The sequence below is a fragment of the Chelon labrosus genome, assembly GCF_963514085.1.
Source record: "Chelon labrosus genome assembly, chromosome: 1".
Taxonomy (NCBI): domain Eukaryota; kingdom Metazoa; phylum Chordata; class Actinopteri; order Mugiliformes; family Mugilidae; genus Chelon; species Chelon labrosus.
In genome coordinates, this window is record NC_140337.1 from 4,030,420 (window position 1) to 4,048,471 (window position 18,052).

The following is an 18,052-nucleotide window of genomic DNA, read 5'->3' on the forward strand; positions in this document are numbered from 1 at the left end:
GTCGACTGGGTAGAGAGCCAGAAAAAAGAGGGAAGGGAAGAAGAGAGTGATAAATTCACAAACAGTTTTCCCATTGCACAGATTTATGGCCACCCAGCTCTCATTCTCCTATCCTATATCCTCAACTCCGTAGCTCATAGATGCGTCGCTCTGCTGACCAGATAGTTGGTTATTTTGTGTGTTTGGTGGTTGTTTCTAAGCAGATGGCAGAACACTGGGGTTACTCTGAGCTTTATTGCTGAAAACAGCAGCCGTCCACCGCGGGAAATGAGTTTGACCAGTTTGCAGAGTTGAAAGAAAACACAAAATTTGTGGACCATAAAAACAAAATAGGAAACTATAATGGCCCATAAAGCTAAACGTAACTGCGGAGGGTCGTTTGTGGCCATGTGCACGGCACACGTTGTCATTAGCGTCTCTAAGAACAAGATTTGAGCTTGAAATGTGTAAATGTCTGCTGGAGCGAGCCCTTTCAAAGGAAAACCGCTGAAATTTGCTTTCATTTCTCTTTGAGGACGAGGAATGACAGGTTTTTTTTCTACCAGATGTTTTCCTCACAGCCGGTTTCAAATTGTCTCCTGTGAAATATTTAGAAGTGCTCTTGTTATCAAACCCAGCCAGACATTTTGAGCTACGTCGAAATGCCTGAAGAGCTGCCGGAGTCCTGGAGTCCTCTAAAGGCGGTGGTTTCAATGGATTCAGATTTATTCTGGATGAATATCAAAAGTGAAAATCCCATATAGAAGTGGTGCAATCACAAGAATATTAAGAAAAACATCAGTTGGAGGACATTCAAGGGGTTCAGACAAAAAAGTGTTTCTTATTCCTTTTCTCTCTTTTGTTCTGTCCTTCGTCTTCCTTCAGGTCCTGGGAATCGTCTTCTTCCTCTTCCTCATCATGTGGTGCCCCTTCTTCATCACCAACGTCACCACCGTCCTGTGCGGCAGCTCCTGCAACGAGACGCTGCTTCACGACCTCCTCAACATCTTTGTCTGGGTGGGTTACATCTCCTCTGGGGTCAACCCTCTGGTCTACACCCTCTTCAATAAGACCTACAGGAGAGCGTTCTCCAGCTACATCCGGTGTCGGTATAAAGTCGGGGCCAACGCAGCCACGCAGGGTTGCAAAACCCTCCTGGTCCCGCCGCCGTGCCCGTCGCACGCCGTGACCCCCCTTCTGATGGGCGGTCACGGGAAAGCGGGGGTGGACCGCAACAGTAACTGTCGCAATGGCGGCAGGGGGGATAACGGGAGGCTGGCGGTGGACCCGGAGGACACGACAGATGACGGGACGCAAATCGGAATAGTGTCGCAGAGCCTCTCCGAGTTCCACAACGTCGGCATGCTCTCCGAAACGGAGCCGGAGACGGAGGTGGAGCCGGAGCTGTCGCTCATCAGCTACGGCCCCGACTGCAGAGAACACACGAGCAGCGTCTGACTGCTTTTACGTCTTCTTTTATTCGACCTGCAGGCGCTGGGCCGAGCTCGGAGGCCACAGCCCTTCCACTGGTAGTGAGTACTGTGAAAGTCTTGCGTGAGGAGCCTTTTCTCCACACGGATGTGCACTACTAAATGGAGACAAACCAGAAGGGTGAACCTCAAGGGTGACAAAGGAGGATTTTCCACTCTTGTTACGGAATGAAAACCAATGTTTCCAGTGTGTTTGTTTTCTATTTAGCTCCAAAATGTTGGTTTTCATACCTTAAATGGAAAACGAAGGCATCCTTCAGGCCTTTCTAATGTGGTATGCTTCATGGGGTCTAAGGCATCTTCTAGGATCCAGACAGGGACGACGTGAAAAGGTCAATGAAGAGCTAATTCTGACTGTCAGCCTGGTATGAAATCAAGCGGGTCTTCGCGGAGTCCCACTGATGCAGGTGACAGAGCCGAGCACCGAGCACGAGGTCAGTCCGGTCCTCTAGGAGTCAAAACCCAGTACTCCGACCTCTGGTTTCACGCGGACCCTCTCCGCACCAAACTAAACCAAATATATTTTTGTGCCACCGGAGCCCGACGTCATGAAATCTGTCCAGACCCTCGTCCGCCACGTATAATCAGACTCTCGGCAGATGGGGCGCTCCTCCGGAGAAAACTTTCTCGAGACTGCAGTCACAGTTGGTCTGAGATGAAGGAATGTACAGCGGCCGCTGGTCTCTGTTGGACTCACAGTGCCACCTGGTGGTCGCAGGACACAGAGAGCTCTCCCTCCCCCTCCTCTGGATTGAAGGAGGGGATATAGAAATAAACAAAAGAAAGAAAAAATAATGCTTTCTGGCTGCCAGGCTCCTGCTTCGGTTGTAAAACCACTTCTCTGGAAAGAAATCAATTCACAACTTCCAAAAGTTTGTTTTTTTAAAATCTTCAAGTAAATCTAAACGTGTGATTAGATGGAATGTTTTTAATGGAGTGCAGGATTGTGATGTCATTTTTAAATGAACACATATTGATTTTCCTCACATCAACCATGCTCACGGTTAATAATTTCATTAATTGTCCTCGATATCAATGTCACAAGACTAATTTCAGCGCACTTTATAGGACCTTCCTCTGCCTTTATCCAGGTAAAATTCAACACGAGTACATTAAAAGATAAAAAAGGTGCAGACACGTGAACCTGCGTGTTCCGTCAAATTGATTTTTACATCTGATCTTCCACTTCAATTTATTTCAGTTTGATTAAAAATTCAAATTATGACTGACACGAGATCACAACTCCTGATAAGATGACTTAAAGTTACCCAGCAGCTAACAAATGAGAATCCGTGTCTTCTTTAAAAAGGCCGTCTTGAACATCTAATCAGATTATCAGATTATATATCAGGGTATTCATCATCTGTTTGATATTCCCTGCATCTCTGACGGAGACATCCTTGAAAAGGAAAGAACGTCAAGGTCAGCCATTAGATCGTTTGTCTTCAGAAATCCCTCCCTCAGCCAAAACGTGCTCCCAGCACAGAGAACAAGGCTAAATAAAAACAAATGATCAGGTAATCTGAGCATTACTGTTACACGTACGGTTTTATGGAGAGAAGATTGGCTCATCCGTCCGCCTAACGCTCCGTTCGCCCTGAGTCAGCATACCCCCTTTAGAAGTGTCTCGCAAGACGGACGGAAAGTCGATACACTAAGAGGCAAACCTCTCACGATCGAGACCTCCCACCCTCAGAGCTCTGCCACTCTGGCTCTCCATCCGTCCTCCGACGTGTTATCGACATCTGACAGGCGCAGTAATTCCTCCACGCTGCATCTCCATCACCCGCCTCGTGAAGAGTTTACTTTTTCTTACAAGCAGATTAGACGAGGGTGTCACTGTGTTTGTTCCGACTAATGCTAATGCTCTCACAGGATCACTTAACGGGGCACTCCAGTGGTTAGTACACTTGTGGCTGAGACTACGAATGATTTCTGTGGCTCTGGGGGAACTTTCCAAATTGAAAACCTGCTTTAGTAGTGGGATTTGAAAGATGTAAGCAATAGGAGGGACTTAAATGAAGGGCGCTTAAGACTTGCATCCTGGCAAATGTAGTGTTTTGTGTAGCTTGATTCATACAACACACTAAAACTAGTATTTCCTCCTCTGTTGCTTCCATTTTAGCTAGTCTAATCAATTTGCATCTTTTCAGCTTTTTTTTTTAATTCAAGTTACTTTAAATACCAAGAAAAGAACAATGATTGAAATCAGAACTTCAGCAGGACAGACTTGAGGGCTGAGACCATAGACTGTATAAAAGATGGACAGCGGAACAGTTAAGTCAAAGCAAGTAGAGCTCCCCCTGGTGTCTGGCTGCAGTATAGGTCATAAGCTCCACCCCCTCCATGTTAGTGGATGGGACTTGGGTCAAACAAAAAAAAATGTTAATGTAATACTAATGTTAAGTGTCCCTTTTTTCTGATTTTTCAAGTTTTGTTTTATTTAGTTATTTGACGTTACAGAAACAGCATGTGACATCGTGATCACTACAAGTTGCCATGCCAACCACTTTGTGAAGTGGTTCCGTACAGTGTGTAATCCAACATTTCTTTGTAACTGGTGGAGGTAGAGCAGAGCGCAGTATAAATTTAGCGAAAACATGGAACGGAAGTGTGGGCGGGTCATTGACAACGTGGCTCTACGAGGCTAGCGTCAGTTTAGTCAATGTAAGGAAGTGGGGACGCATTGTCCATATTTATATACAGTCTATGGTTTAGACCCTTTTATTACTCACAATGCCCCTCTTCAAGGTCAACGAGTCAAAGTGGACCAACCGAACCCGGAGCCTGAGGCCTGCAGCCACCTCTGCATACAATCAGAATGAAATGTGACGGCTGGAGGTCCCTTCCTTCTGATTCTGTGCTTCTCTGTATAATTTATCCACCGTTTGTATGCTACAGATTCACACAGTGGCCACTTGCACCACTTCTCTCTCTCCGCAAGGAGAGGTCTTACATGAGCTAACGTTGGCAAGCCACGCATGTTTGAAGAGTCGTTCAAAAGGTCCTCTCTGCCTCACCTAGATTCTCTTTAATACTCAGAAGAAAGAACAAAACAGCAAACAGCATGCAAATCCTGCGGGCATTTCACCTTTATCATCAGCCAACAGTGGAGAAAAACAGAAACAGAGGAGAAGAGAGGACTCTCTGAACTTTGAATGTTGGATTCGTCCAGATGTGATTGAGCGAAGAGCTACAGCCAGGCCAGCCAACCCAGTATGTCGCAATGTAATAACTGTATGTTCCTTGTGTACCAGTGTGTGTGTGTGTGTGTGTGTGGGTGGGTGTGTGTGTACCCAGCTCGGCTCAAATTGCTATCTGAGATTGATTCAGTAACTTCTCTGGGTTATTATCGATTGTGGTGTGGATTGAACATGAATGTCCCCTTGTTCCTGTCCTGTTCTTTCCTCGTGGTCCAGACGGATGAAAGCAATCGCTCTGAAAAAGTGTCTGGGAAGATTTCAACTAACAACTGGATCCAGGTCAGGCATGTGTAGACGTAGCTGGAGCCGTTTGTTGACAGAGTTCCTTCTGAATGCACGTGAGAAAGGATCACTTAGGCTTTTTACCTCTTCAAAAGAGCGTTTCGCTTAAAAGACAATGGTCCCAGAATGTATCAGCACAAATCAGAAAATCAGAAAGTGGCCACGTGTTTCACATTGCTTTTCAGTTTTCATTTAATTCGGTTTTGCGACAAAGCTATGGATTTAAGGAAACGTTTGACGTCACGACAAATTTTCTGTCTTGCTTAGAGTTGCGTTAGAAGATAAATGACTCATGTAAAGTCTTGTCCTCAAAAAACAGGAGAGACTTAGCTTAGCTTAGCTTAGCTTAGAATAAACATCATGGACGCTGAGAAAAACTAGCTAGCATGGCTCTGTCCAGAGTAAAACTAATAAACAAATGAGCACATCACTTTATGTGCGCCGAAGCCAACAAGTGACAAACTTTTTTTAATGAATTCAGCAAACTAGAGAGCCAAGCTAACTGTTTCCCTCTGCTTCCTGTGTGTATGCTTAGCTAAACAAAGCTAACCATCTGCTCAGTTATGTAACTCGTAGCAAGAAAGCAAGCACATTTCCTAAACTGTCATCATATTCTTCTAAAGCTAACAGAATTAGCAGCAAATTGCGACATTAGACAGAACAAATTTTCATATTAGCTCCTGATAACCGTGGAAACGCTCGATCTGATCATTTCCGGAGGTAGGTAAACAGCCGGAGGTAGGTAAACAGCCGGCTGATCAAACCAAGGTTTGAAAAGCTGAACAAAGGCAGAATGTGGGCAGCAATGTTGTAAATATGAATCCTTCTTGGTCAATCTTTTTTAACTCACAAACTTCTTCTTCTGCAAAATTTCAGATTCTACGCTCCATAACAGCAGAATCTCTATGTCAATAAAGTTTTGTAGTGATTAATATTTTGGGGGCATAATCAGAGTGATTTCAATCAGGCTGAAGAAATATTTTCCATGTAAACGTGTCCTGATTCCTCAGCAAGCCCACATTTTAATTCTGGCTTTCCTTTCTCCAAATGCTTTATCCTGCTTCCCATGCGACTCTGTCACCGAACGGCTCTGAGAATAGCCAGAGCGGCAGTTCGCCCGAGGGCCTGACCCGTAGCCTCACCCCTCTGGCTTGTCTCGCCCTCGTGCGCCCCGCCGCCCGTGGGTTACAGCGACCTTTTTCTGTGTTGATCCGTCTGTTCTGTTTCGCAGTGGCTTTTATTTTTATCTTATTTTATACGATTTTACTTGTGAATGTTTGTCTACGACACATCTTCCTGAGTTCATATCGATGATCGACATCCACACAATGTATATTTCAGTTTTTATTTTCTGTGTGATGCTGCTATTTATTTATTAAAATATTATTCTGATGTGTGGACGCTCGTCTTATTTCAGTCCGTCCACTCTGGAAAGCGGGTTTTATTGACAATGTTATTAAATTGCTAAGCTCTGTATCATAAAAATGTTCTACTTATTACATTTATACACTGTTGTAAAATCCTCAGTTCGATGTGATTTGAGATGAAGTGAAGCGTCTGAGCTGCACATCATTCTTCTTCGATGTAATTTGAGGTATTTAATAATAGCAGTATAGGTCACATCTCCGTGATGAGCTCTACTGGGGGCTTTTGTCCAAAGTGCTTCATGAGTGGAGATGAACCTGGACATAATTAAAGCCTTGGCTCTGCCCACTGAGCCGTCTGGGAAACCCTTCTGACCTGATTACTACTCCTATACCTCACCATTTACACTGCCTGGTCAAAAAAAAAAAAAAAAAAGTCTCCACCTGGATTTAACTAATAGGTACGAGCCTCCTATTGATAATTACTGCATGGGTGATTATCTTTCAGCTGGCAACAAGTTATTTAACCCCAACTGATGCAATGAGTAGCTTCTCATTTCTTTAACATCTTTTCCACGACCACAGGATGTGTCTTTAGACATGGTTGTTAGTCTGTTTGAGAAGGGTCAAATCATTGGCATGCATCAAGCAGAGAAAACATCCAAGGAGATTGAAGAAACTACTAAAATTGGGTTAAGAACTGTTCAACACATTATTAAAAACTGGAAGGATAGTGGGGAACCATCGACTTCCAGGGAGAAATGTGGTTGGAAAATAATCCTGACTGATCATGATCGACAATCACTTCAATGTTTGGTGAAATCAAATCGAAGAAAAACAACAGTAGAACTCAGGGCTATGTTTAATAGTGAAAGTAAGAGCATTTCCACACGTACAATGTGAAGGGAACTCAAGGGATTGGGACTGAACAGCTGTGTGGCCTTAAGAAAACAGCGAATCAATGAGGCTAACTGGAAAAAAAGGCTTCAGTTTGTTACAGGGCATAAAGATTGGACTCTGGAGCAATGGAAGAAGGTCATGTGTGACCATTTCATGTATGGAAAAAAAAATCTGTCTTGTTTAAGGTTGCATTAAAAGATAAATAACTCATGTCATGACCTCTTGTCCTAAAAAAATTGGAGAGTTAGCTTAGTGCAGCTTTAACATAGGAAACGGAGGGGAAACAGGAAGCCTGGCTCTGTCCAGAGTAAAACTTAAAAGAAAATTAACCTTATATTTAACACAGTTTTCATCACTTTATGTGCACAAAAGCCAACAAGTAAAACACAAACTTTTTTTTATGAATTAAAGATTATGTTAAAAATTAAAGATTTGCAGAGCCAAGCTAACTGTTTCCCTCTGTTTCCTGTGTTTATGCTAAGCAAGCTAAGCAAAGATAAGCAAAGCTAACCAGCTGCTCGTATTTATCAAACAGATCAACCAGATCCAGTGCAGCAAAACGTTCTTCATTGCAGCAAAAGTGAGAATGCAACACTGTCTGGTATTTGTAAGCTTTAGCTGTTTTGGTGTGACTGCTGCTCATTTTTAAGTATGAACAAAATTTCTGGGGCTAAGAATTAGGCCAAAAGGGGTGTGCAGTCCCTCAAATGGCCACTAGAGGCTGGCTTCTAAAGTGAGCCTGTCCTCACAGACCTCTGTGTTAAAACACCTTGACAGCTGACAGCAGATAGCAGAAATAAACAAGTTTACATCGTGGGACTGTTTTTGTCTCCAGATAATCTCTCGCATGTTTAAATTATTTCAGGACTTACAGTTATGCATAATAAACAGGTGGATGGCCTCACAGATTGCTAACTGTCTGCCACAACTTCACTCATGCTCCACCTCTTTTGCCATTTTAGTTTTGACGTTCAGTGGAGTCCAGCACTCCCAAGATGGTGACGTCCGGAGCGACCTCGCTGAGCTTCAAAACTCTGGAAAACCTGTGGGCCACGTCACAGAGGGCCATCAAACTGCCACAGGGTAAAAGGTGGCAATTTTGCAAATTACAAAAGAATGTGTACAAGTTCCAGAAGTTTTGATTGGTTAGAGGAGCACTAAACATGATTGCACATGAACTAAGCGTGCAGCTTTGGCTGGGCTGTTAATCAAATACTCAGTGATCACCTGATCTGGCCTCTAATAGAACTCACTTCATTTGATTTTCAAAAAGGCCTCAAGCTGTTTGGTGATTGTGCCGAGAGACTTCAAGGCCACCCTCACACTGATCTGGAGTGAAAAATGTGACTTTAATCAACAGTCCACTCTCTCTCTGCTGTCCCTACTGTTTGTTGATGTAGGTCGATGGAGGTCCTGAATTAATTAATGAGCGACATGTCATTACATGTTGAGCCACAAGGAGGCACCCGAGTAACCCAATCCCCATAAAGAACATAAAGAAAGAGCCCCAGTGAGTTTCTTGCTGCCCTTTTTGTCTTTTATTCCCAGCTTTTTGTGCAAGTATACACCTTTGATTTCACAACTGAATGTCTGGAAGGTGTGCTGTACTATTACATTCCGTAAAGTAGATGGTTCTGTGGACTATTAATTAGAATTGCACTGCTAGGCAAAAAAATGGTGCCAAAAGTTGGACTTATTTTAAAATAAAAATGATAAATTCACCTGCAGAGATGTGGAGTGACCAGGATGCACATGGATGAGGTTCGAGTGGTGCTTTATGACTCTGTTATTTCCCCTGATGGCACTTTGGATTGATTTGCTTTTTATAAGGGATCAAATATAGGGACATTACGAGCATAAGTAATTTAATTTGGGCATTTCTTTCAGGAGTCTGTATATTCCTTGAAGCCAACTATGTTGCCTCCTTGCGATCAGCACCACGGACAGCGACAGAAAGTCAGATTGAAACATGGGCCAACAGCGCCGCTTAGTGGCGAATGTGGGAAACCGCAGCACTGAGGTCACTTCAGAAGACAGCATGAAAACAAACAGATTGGGTGTTATTCCTGGGGTTTTACAAGCTGTTGACATCTAGTAAATAGACCTAAAACTATTCTATTTGTAATATTGACTGTACTGATTATATAATAAGTACAGTCTATGTTATTTATATATATGATTAACCTTGTAATCTCAAGATTTGCAGTGCAAATAAAAGATATGTATTATATAACATTATACAGCTATCGTTTTACTAAAACTACACATATCTATCAAAGTTCACTAAAACAGTTTTGGCGAACTTTGATTTGTAGTGCATAAATATTATACATTGATTTACCTCTTTTATTAGTTTATTTTATTTTATTTGTCCATAATTGATTACATAAGAGAGGCAAATAATTAATCTAATAAATCGTAAACATGCAAGTAAAATCTGCTAAAATGAAAAAAACAAAAGAAATAAAATTAATATGTTGTAATTACTGTATCGTTTTCAGATCCTTAATCAAAGCCAAACCAGCCTCCAATCTTCGTGTGTTTAAACTGAGGTGTCATAATCCCACAGGCCTGCAGCAGCTCTGCCTGCTGCTCCACAGGGTGGGTGGTGGTCTCGGCTATCGCCGGCAAAAATCGGAACACTTCGTGTACGCATGCGCCTTTCAAGCTGCTGCGTCTCGGGCTAGTTGGTTTGAGCCGACAGCTGCGTCAAGCTAGCGAAGGATAGGCTACCGATATAAATAGTAGCAGGACAATGAAGCTTTCACTATAAAGACTCGAAAACCAAATATGATTTCATTCCACCTCAGTTTTAATGTCATAAAAGGATTTTCAGTAATATAACATGTGTTGACAGACGCTTCATTATAGCACTTTAGCACACGCACGATCCTGGCAGTCAAAGCAGTTGGAAAAAATCAATCAGAGGATAAATTAAAGTGAAATAAATTAATTAAATTCAAGTAACTCATAGTCCGTATTTGCAAACTTTAAGTTTTAAGTTAACCACTATCAATAACTGAGCGAAAAAGAAATATTTATACAACTCAAATAAAGTTTGACATCAGTGCTAGCATGATAATAGTAGGCTAAAGCTATCAGCAACAGAGCTCTTTTAAAAAGTGGATAAATATTCCCCAAGTATGATTCAGTCAAAAGCAATACACCGTAATACAACTAAAGCTGTTTAATAAACAGTAATGCGATATTTTGGTGCACACAAAGTAGTTAGAAATATGTACATAGATAGATGTATGTAAAATGTACAAAAGTATACAAAGTATATATAAAATATACAAAAGTGTATATAAGCAATATACAAACTAAATGTACAAAATACCAGAGGTGGCAAAAGTATTCACATTCTGTACTTAAGTAAAAGTATGGATACTTGTGTAAAAAAAATACTCTGGTAAAAGTAAAAGTACTGATTTAACTCCTTTACTCAAGTAAAAGTAAGAAAGTACAGGCTCTGAAATGTACTTAAGTAAAAAGTAAAAATGATTTTGCCATTAATGAAACAATTCATCCGTTGATAATTTTGCAAAATGAAAAAGTTCTAGCAGAATAATCTGGACTGAATTGACCAGATGTCCTGCATGAGCATCTGGATATTTTTTAATAATAAATTGAGGGTTACTGGGTTGTTGTTTTTAAACCGCTCGCTAGTGTTAGCTATACTATCAAAATGGTGTGTTTCCATAGCATTGCTAACGTTGTAAACCAGCTTCCAAAAAATCCTCAAAAAGCTAATGATAGCAACAGAAACCACACCATACCTCAATTTTTTTTTTTTGTTTGTTTTTTCACATTAGACCAGTACTTCTCAAATAGTGGGTCTAGGTGGACTTTCAGTATTAGTGTCTTTATTGACGCTTGAATGATAAACAGCCTCCTGTCACTAGGTGGCAGCAGATCTCAAACTAATCAACAGGCTGCCTGTTCAAAACAGTAGAAGAAGAACCGAGGAAGCGCATCGTCGACTTTCCTTCTCTAGTCAGATGCTCTAGTTATGTCCGATCATGTCACGTCTTTTACGTCTTGTCATCCGTGGAGGTTAAAAAAGTAACAAGCCTGTTTTTCCAATGTAAGGAGTAGAAAGTACAGATATTTGTGTACAAATGTAGGGAGTAAAAGTAAAAAGTCGTCAGAAAAAGAAATACTCAAGTAAAGTACAGATACCTGAAAAATCTACTTAAGTACAGTAACGAAGTATTTGTACTTCGTTACTTGCCACCTCTGCAAAATACAAAATAACAAATACAACGGTATATACAAAGTACATGTATATAAAATATACAATTTACTAAACTACATATTAATATATATAAAGATTGTTTTTGTTACAACAAAACAACCCAACAAATATGCAAGGGCTGTACTGTAATAATGGTTGTCGCTTAAATTGGACTTTTATTTTTGAAATTGAAACCGGAAGTAGACTTTGGTTACGACAGCCCGCAGCTTGACGTTCGTCAGGTCCACGGACGCTGCCTTGGAAACGACATAAATCCAGTCCACGCAGCTGGGCTGTGAGCAGGGACCCCATAATTCCTCACTTCAAAGGCTTCCGCTCCTCTTCCTCTTCCTCCTCCTCCTCCTCCATCATCCCTCCATCTACCCATCCATCCATCCATCCAGCCCGAGCTGCAAACATGGATTGAAATGGAATAGGGAAGGAGCGGAGAGAAGCGTTTAAATAAACGAGAGAAGAAGAAGAAGAAGCGGGAGGAAGGTGTCGGCGGAGACCGCAGCCAGGTAAATCTGAGCGGATTTAAAAATCGGCTTTGCGTGTGACAGCTATGGCGTGGACGCGTGCCTCCCGTGGGAGCACGTAGCCCGCTGGGAAGAACAGGGGCGCATTTGTTGTTGTTATTATCGCATCGTACACACGCAGAAAACACAATGCGCCCGCACGAATGGAGCGCCGGCGCTGATCTATGCGTGTTTGTTAATGTAGAGTCCATTTATGTGCAGGCTTTGCTCCCGATCTCACACCATCTTCTGTCGCTGATCGTCGCTTCCAAAGCGCCGGGCAGGTGCCCTCGTCTGATTTCTATTTATTTATTTATTGTATTTTATTTTATTTTTTTCGGCTGCAACATAATGTCACCAGCTGGCAGAATTTGACACGGGATTTGGCAAGAAACGCGCTTGTGGCGTCTGGAAAAAGAGCAGTGGGGCTTATGCAGGAGGTGTGCAAGGGGATTAGTCTGTGGCAGTCTGTCAGTGCTGCTAACGTTACGATAACATACAGCATGCCCTAACATATAGAATGAACAGCCTTTAGTCCCAGCACGTGCGTTTTCTAGGAATTCCTGCAGATATTTTGCATTTTAGGACATCCAGTGCATCGCCATATATTTAAATATCATGCATAATTATGAAATGGGCCTCCTTAATGTTACATGGCTCACGTTAATCTCAACCATAAACCAGCATAAATAATTGGTGCGCTCAGACTCAGGCTCTCTCTGCTTCAGCTCTGAACGATGCTCCTGTTGCTCCTGTTGCTCCTGTAGATGTGCTGCTTGAAGGCCCGCTGACATCTGAACGGAGAAAACACGAGCCACCTGGTGGGACTGGTGCAGGTTATGGTCCTCGCGTGATGTTTAATGCAAAGCGCCTTACTATGAACATTCCCTTTGCTATTTAAAACCAGACTTTTTAGATAGTATTCATATATACTGTATATTTGATATTGTTTCTTAATTCTTATGTTCTTTATTCCACCCAACACAGAGATGAGAGATGTATGTGGGTGTGGGAAACAAATCAATCAGTTTAAAGCAAATATTTGACAGGAAGTAATGTTTTAAGGATAGATATTAAAATAAATCTCGTTACTAATTTGGATAGAATATGAGAAATGTGATAGACTTATTCCTTCACACCTCTAACAGTTAACCCAGCTGCTGCAAGTTAAGTTCAGAAAACCATGTCATCGATTGACTGGGTGAAGCAAATATTGGCAGGAAGTTGTCATTACTGTCCAAATTTAGAAAACAAAAGTCGATACTATAATCTCACCTTGTTATATTTCATACACTGTCACTCAAATCCTCATAGAGCTGCTGATATTTACCTTTAGTCATTAAGGCTGGTGGAGCAGCATCTACTAAATGATTAACTAAAATAAATTCTAAGATGATTCTAACATGCCATTGGGATTTCATAGTGGACAATGGTTTCAACCAATACAGAAGAAAAGTACCATCTGTAGTCGTCTGTCGCCACATAAAGTCAGCCCAAACAGTTCGACTGGCCCAGCAGCTCTTTGTTGAGCATAATCGGTTCCCAACGGAGAGACTCCAGGCTGACGGGTAGGGGCGAGGCTATGACGTTGTCCATTGAGTGTCCTAGGGCGTTGTTCTGCAACTGGGAGCGTTTCCCTGTCGCGTCTGTTTATTTGGGCCGGTGTGAACACAGCAATGGCAGTCCGAACATGTCGGTCATGTTGAGCCCGGTTGGAACTGGTGCTCTCGGACCGATTGCAGTCCCACCCCGGAGCGGTTCACTCGCAGTCTGAACACACATTAACCACAAGCCGATATGACTTCCCTCATAGTTACATAACCATGATGTTTTCCTTATGCGTCTTTGGAAGAGTGAATACCTGACATTTTCTCATTAAATATAGCCTAGCCTAGATCCTTGACCAGTCCGAACGTGTTCATATAGAAGACTGGAACATTAGCCACAGTGCAGCTAATAATACCAGTGCCCACACTCGTGGGCTGATGCTCCTTTATCTATTAAATGATTTCCCAATTTCCTGATTTTTACCGCGAAAATCATAACCAACCAGAAAACAGTTTGTAAGCATGTAGTGTCAGAACTTTGACTCGAATATTTTTGCTTAATTGCCTTGTGAACACGAACCGATCCAAGGTAAATGCAGCATTGTAACAATACTGCAACACCCTGAATCTGGAATAAATGTGGAAGTGAAAACACCCACACATGACAGAATCAGATTCTAGATTAGCTGTTGTTTCCAGTTGTGTCATATTATGTATATCTGGAAAGTTGAGTCAATAAGCGACGTACTGGAGCTGTTATTTTACCTCGTAAGCAAGGTTTGCTTCTAGATGCCCAGTAATCAAATTCACAGGGCCCTGCTACACACTGGCATACAGTACAAACCACACAGTAAATCATAGGAATTAAATCTGATATTTCAAATTGAAGCACTGATAATAAGCGCGCTGTAAATAACAAATATACTGAGTCAATTTCTCGGAGTCCTTTTAAAGTCTAGACTCCAGCCTGCGTGAACGGCGATTAGATAATAGCGTTCTTTTATGTGTGTTAGCTGCTACAGTACAGAGTTGTATTCATAAGAGACGGTGCTCAGACAGGCTTGCACTGATTCCTTACATAAGCGAATCATCAAGGAAGGCGGGCGAAGAAGGCTGGGCACTAAATAAGCATAAACGCTCCAACAGGGACACAACGCACACACGTTCCCACCCACAGTAACTTAACTTCAGAGAGTAAAGCAAAGACAAAGGAGGGTTGATGCTAGAGTGGCTGACAAAAGTGTGTCCTCTGCTGAGGGCACAAAGGATTTTTTAGATGCACAAGTCTTCTTTTTTTTCCCCAAAGCAATTTCTAGTTTGCTTGCATTTACAGGTGCCTTCACCACAGCCCATTGTACAGCCGGTATCACTAGTGACAGTGCATTTTTTATGTGGGAAACAAACCAAATAAAGCACTTAGTTTTGAGGAGGTCGTCTTTAAAATGACATCCGAACTATCTAAGCTAATTTAGCACAGTTATTAGTGGAATTTATTCAACTGAAACAAGTCTTAAAATAATTATCCCAATTAAAAGATATTTTAAAAATAATGATCAGGAGATTAATGGAACTTTCATGTGCTAAACATGAGCCCTGAGCCAGCATGCTATCAGCTCAGCAAAACGCTAGTGAACTCACAGTAAAAGCACAACTTTGTGTTCATGTTCTGTTTACGTACAGATTAAATTGCCACGTGTTAATTATTAAAACTGAGCAGTGCTCGAAGGCAGACTTTGTTTAACAGAAAAAAAAAAAATAACAAAAAAGACTTTTGAGCACAGCTGCTAGCTATGTCTGTTCCCAGTCCTTATGCTAAAGCAGCAATCTCAAAGAGCGCCGTTCTGTTCTCTTTGGCGACACCTCTGGCAGTAAATGGTAATTGCAGGTTTTTGAACCTCACTAGCCAATAGCCAAACGTCGACTGTGCGACTTCATAAATCAGCTGAAAATTCATCTCTGTCTATTTTCTTCTGCCCAGTTGCTGATGGTTGTGCAGGAACATCTCCACAGACACCAAAGTCTGAATACTGTAAATGCAAACTCTTCCGTATAATTTAATTAGATGGCCATGGCTCAAACACCATTTTATTACCCGATTTTGCGACAGATACTGAGTTATACATAAATTTTGAGGTGTGTATGAAATCGTAGAGTTTCTAGCTTCTGATGTAGCCTAAAGACAGGCCAAAATACAATAACAGTGTTTTCCAAAAATTTTCCAGAATTTGTAAATCATGATCATATTGGGCCTCCAAATTTTGTTCATTAAATAATCAGAAATTTGAAATCTTTTGACCAAGTTAAGGAATTACAGTTTCACTTCTATGAACCTTTTTATGAATAACTGACATAGTGGACATCGGTAACCATCAGTAAAGTGGCATAATTCCTTTAGTCTCCTTTCACTGAAATCTTATACACTTTCAGTATGGAAGACTTGGTTTATGGTCAATACAAGGTAGAAAACCCTTCTTTTTCTTAGGTGATGTTATTGGTTTCATCACTAAAATTGTAAGTCCATAATATACTGACCATAAAAATAACAAATTGAATGGCTGCCAGCCTGGAACAGCCTTTAATCTTGGATATGTTCAAACTCTTTGCTAAAGGTTAAGGCCCCCTGGGTATTCTATATTTTTTCTCTGCTGAAACTCGGAACATGATTAGGATTCCAGAAGTACGCAGTGTGTTTTCATAGAAATGTGTATTTCAGGAGTCAACCACTCAGGAGAGCCTCTTTCTCCCTGGGTAGAGGACACATTATATGTTTTCAAGGCTTGTCTTTCCTCTTGGACATTTGCTATTCTCCCTTCCCGAGGAGCTTGCTCTTCTACTGAACCTCCAATCTGTTCCTCTGCTTCCTCTTTGAACCCGATCTGGTCATTTAAACGTTCCCAGGTGAAAGGAAGTGGGAAGTGATTGTGTTAACACAACAGATCTCTGGCTTCCTTGGATGTTTCCCTTGAACACATGTTGAGCCGTGGCTGATGGTTTAAATTAACTCTGAAGACATACAGCTGCCTCTTCAGGGTGCACTCAGACTGAGCGATGCGGCCACTTAGAAATCCACTCCGGGTCTATTCATAGTTTGAATAACCATCTGACGTGTTGAATGGAATCAGTCTGTCCATGTATTTCACTCTGTTCTTGCTGGAGGGTGGTTTTGCTTAAAGCCTCTTAGTATATGATTTGAAAAAGTACAACTCTGCTAAAATGACTGCTGAGGGTAATACAAAGAATGCACATTTTTCACAACTAAAAAGTGGTCACAGGGCATATACATTATGTGTGAGTGTAAATACATTATATGGCATTTACATGTCCATGCCACTAGTATTCCAATTACATTACATGTATAGTTTCAGGAACATAATTAAGACCAAATATGCCAGCTGGAGCAACTCAGATTGAGAATAGAACACCTTATCCATGATTCTGATTATCCATTAAGCATTCATGTCCACAGGTGCATCTTCAACTCATGCAGTAGTTATATGGCAAACAAAGATTTTTCGCCATCTTCTGGGGGGTACACCCAGGAAGACACTACCAGTGATGTGGTGACAAGAGACCATAGCAAGTTACAGCGATGACAGATGTGAGGAAAAACCTTTGGCGACACATAGCGGGAGTTACCAAGTTGAACTTGTCGCTCTGAGGTGACGACCGATGGGAGAGACTGATGCAGCAAATGGGAGGCTAGGGGCATTTCGTTAACCTAGATGTGACGAAAATATGGCAACTATACAAGAGGGTTACCTAGGCAACCAGAGCCTAGAAGTCCACTAAAATCCAAATGTCAACCAGAGCCTAGAAGTCCACTAGCATCCAACGGTCAACCAGAGCCTAGAAGTCCACTAGCATCCAACGGTCAACCAGAGCCTACAAGTCCACTAGCATCCAACGGTCAACCAGAGCCTAGAAGTCCACTAGCATCCAACTGTCAACCAGAGCCTAGAAGTCCGCTAGCATCCAACTTTCCACTACCGCTGTGAGTGGATCTCTTTAAGTTGACGTGGGTTTAGACTTAGATTAGACCAACCACACAGATAAAGTGAACTATACTATTTCATAAGCTGTATTCCAAGCTCCGTGGGCCAACTGGGCCTTTCTGTGTGGAGTTTGCATGTTTTACAAGTGTCTGCGTGGGTTCTCTCCAGGTACTCCAACTTCTTCCCACTGTCCAAAGAAATGCTTGTTAGGTTAATTGGTGATTCTAAATTGGCTGTAGGTGTGAATGTGAGTGTGAATGGTTGTCTCTCTGTGTTAGCCCTGTGATAGACTGGCCACCTGTCCAGCGTGTACCCTGCCTCTCGCCCGATGTCAGCTGGGATAGGCTCCAGAAGACCCCGCGACCCTTCACAGGAACAAGCGGTTACAGGAGATGAATGAATGAATGAATGAATGAATGAATGTTTTCAAAGCAGTGTAGTAATTAGTCAAAGTCGAAAAAATTTGTCAGGCCATTGCGGTATGCAAAAGTCTTCAGACTTCCGGTCTGAGTGGACGCTGGCGCGTCTTGCTGCCGCTGC

At 42.0% G+C, this 18,052-nt stretch overlaps 1 protein-coding gene across 1 annotated transcript in view; it reads left to right on the forward strand.

Annotated features, from left to right (window-relative positions):
* Nucleotides 1-1,437, forward strand: part of LOC311486278 (5-hydroxytryptamine receptor 2C-like) — a gene marked incomplete at its 3' end in the record, with an annotated part of 32,299 nt that extends 30,862 nt beyond the window's left edge. The window contains exon 6 of the mRNA XM_084542073.1: nucleotides 865-1,437. Within this exon, the coding sequence (XP_084398199.1) occupies nucleotides 865-1,437 (573 nt within the window). The remainder of the gene's footprint in view (nucleotides 1-864) is intronic.
* Between the last annotated feature and the right edge of the window lie 16,615 nt (nucleotides 1,438-18,052).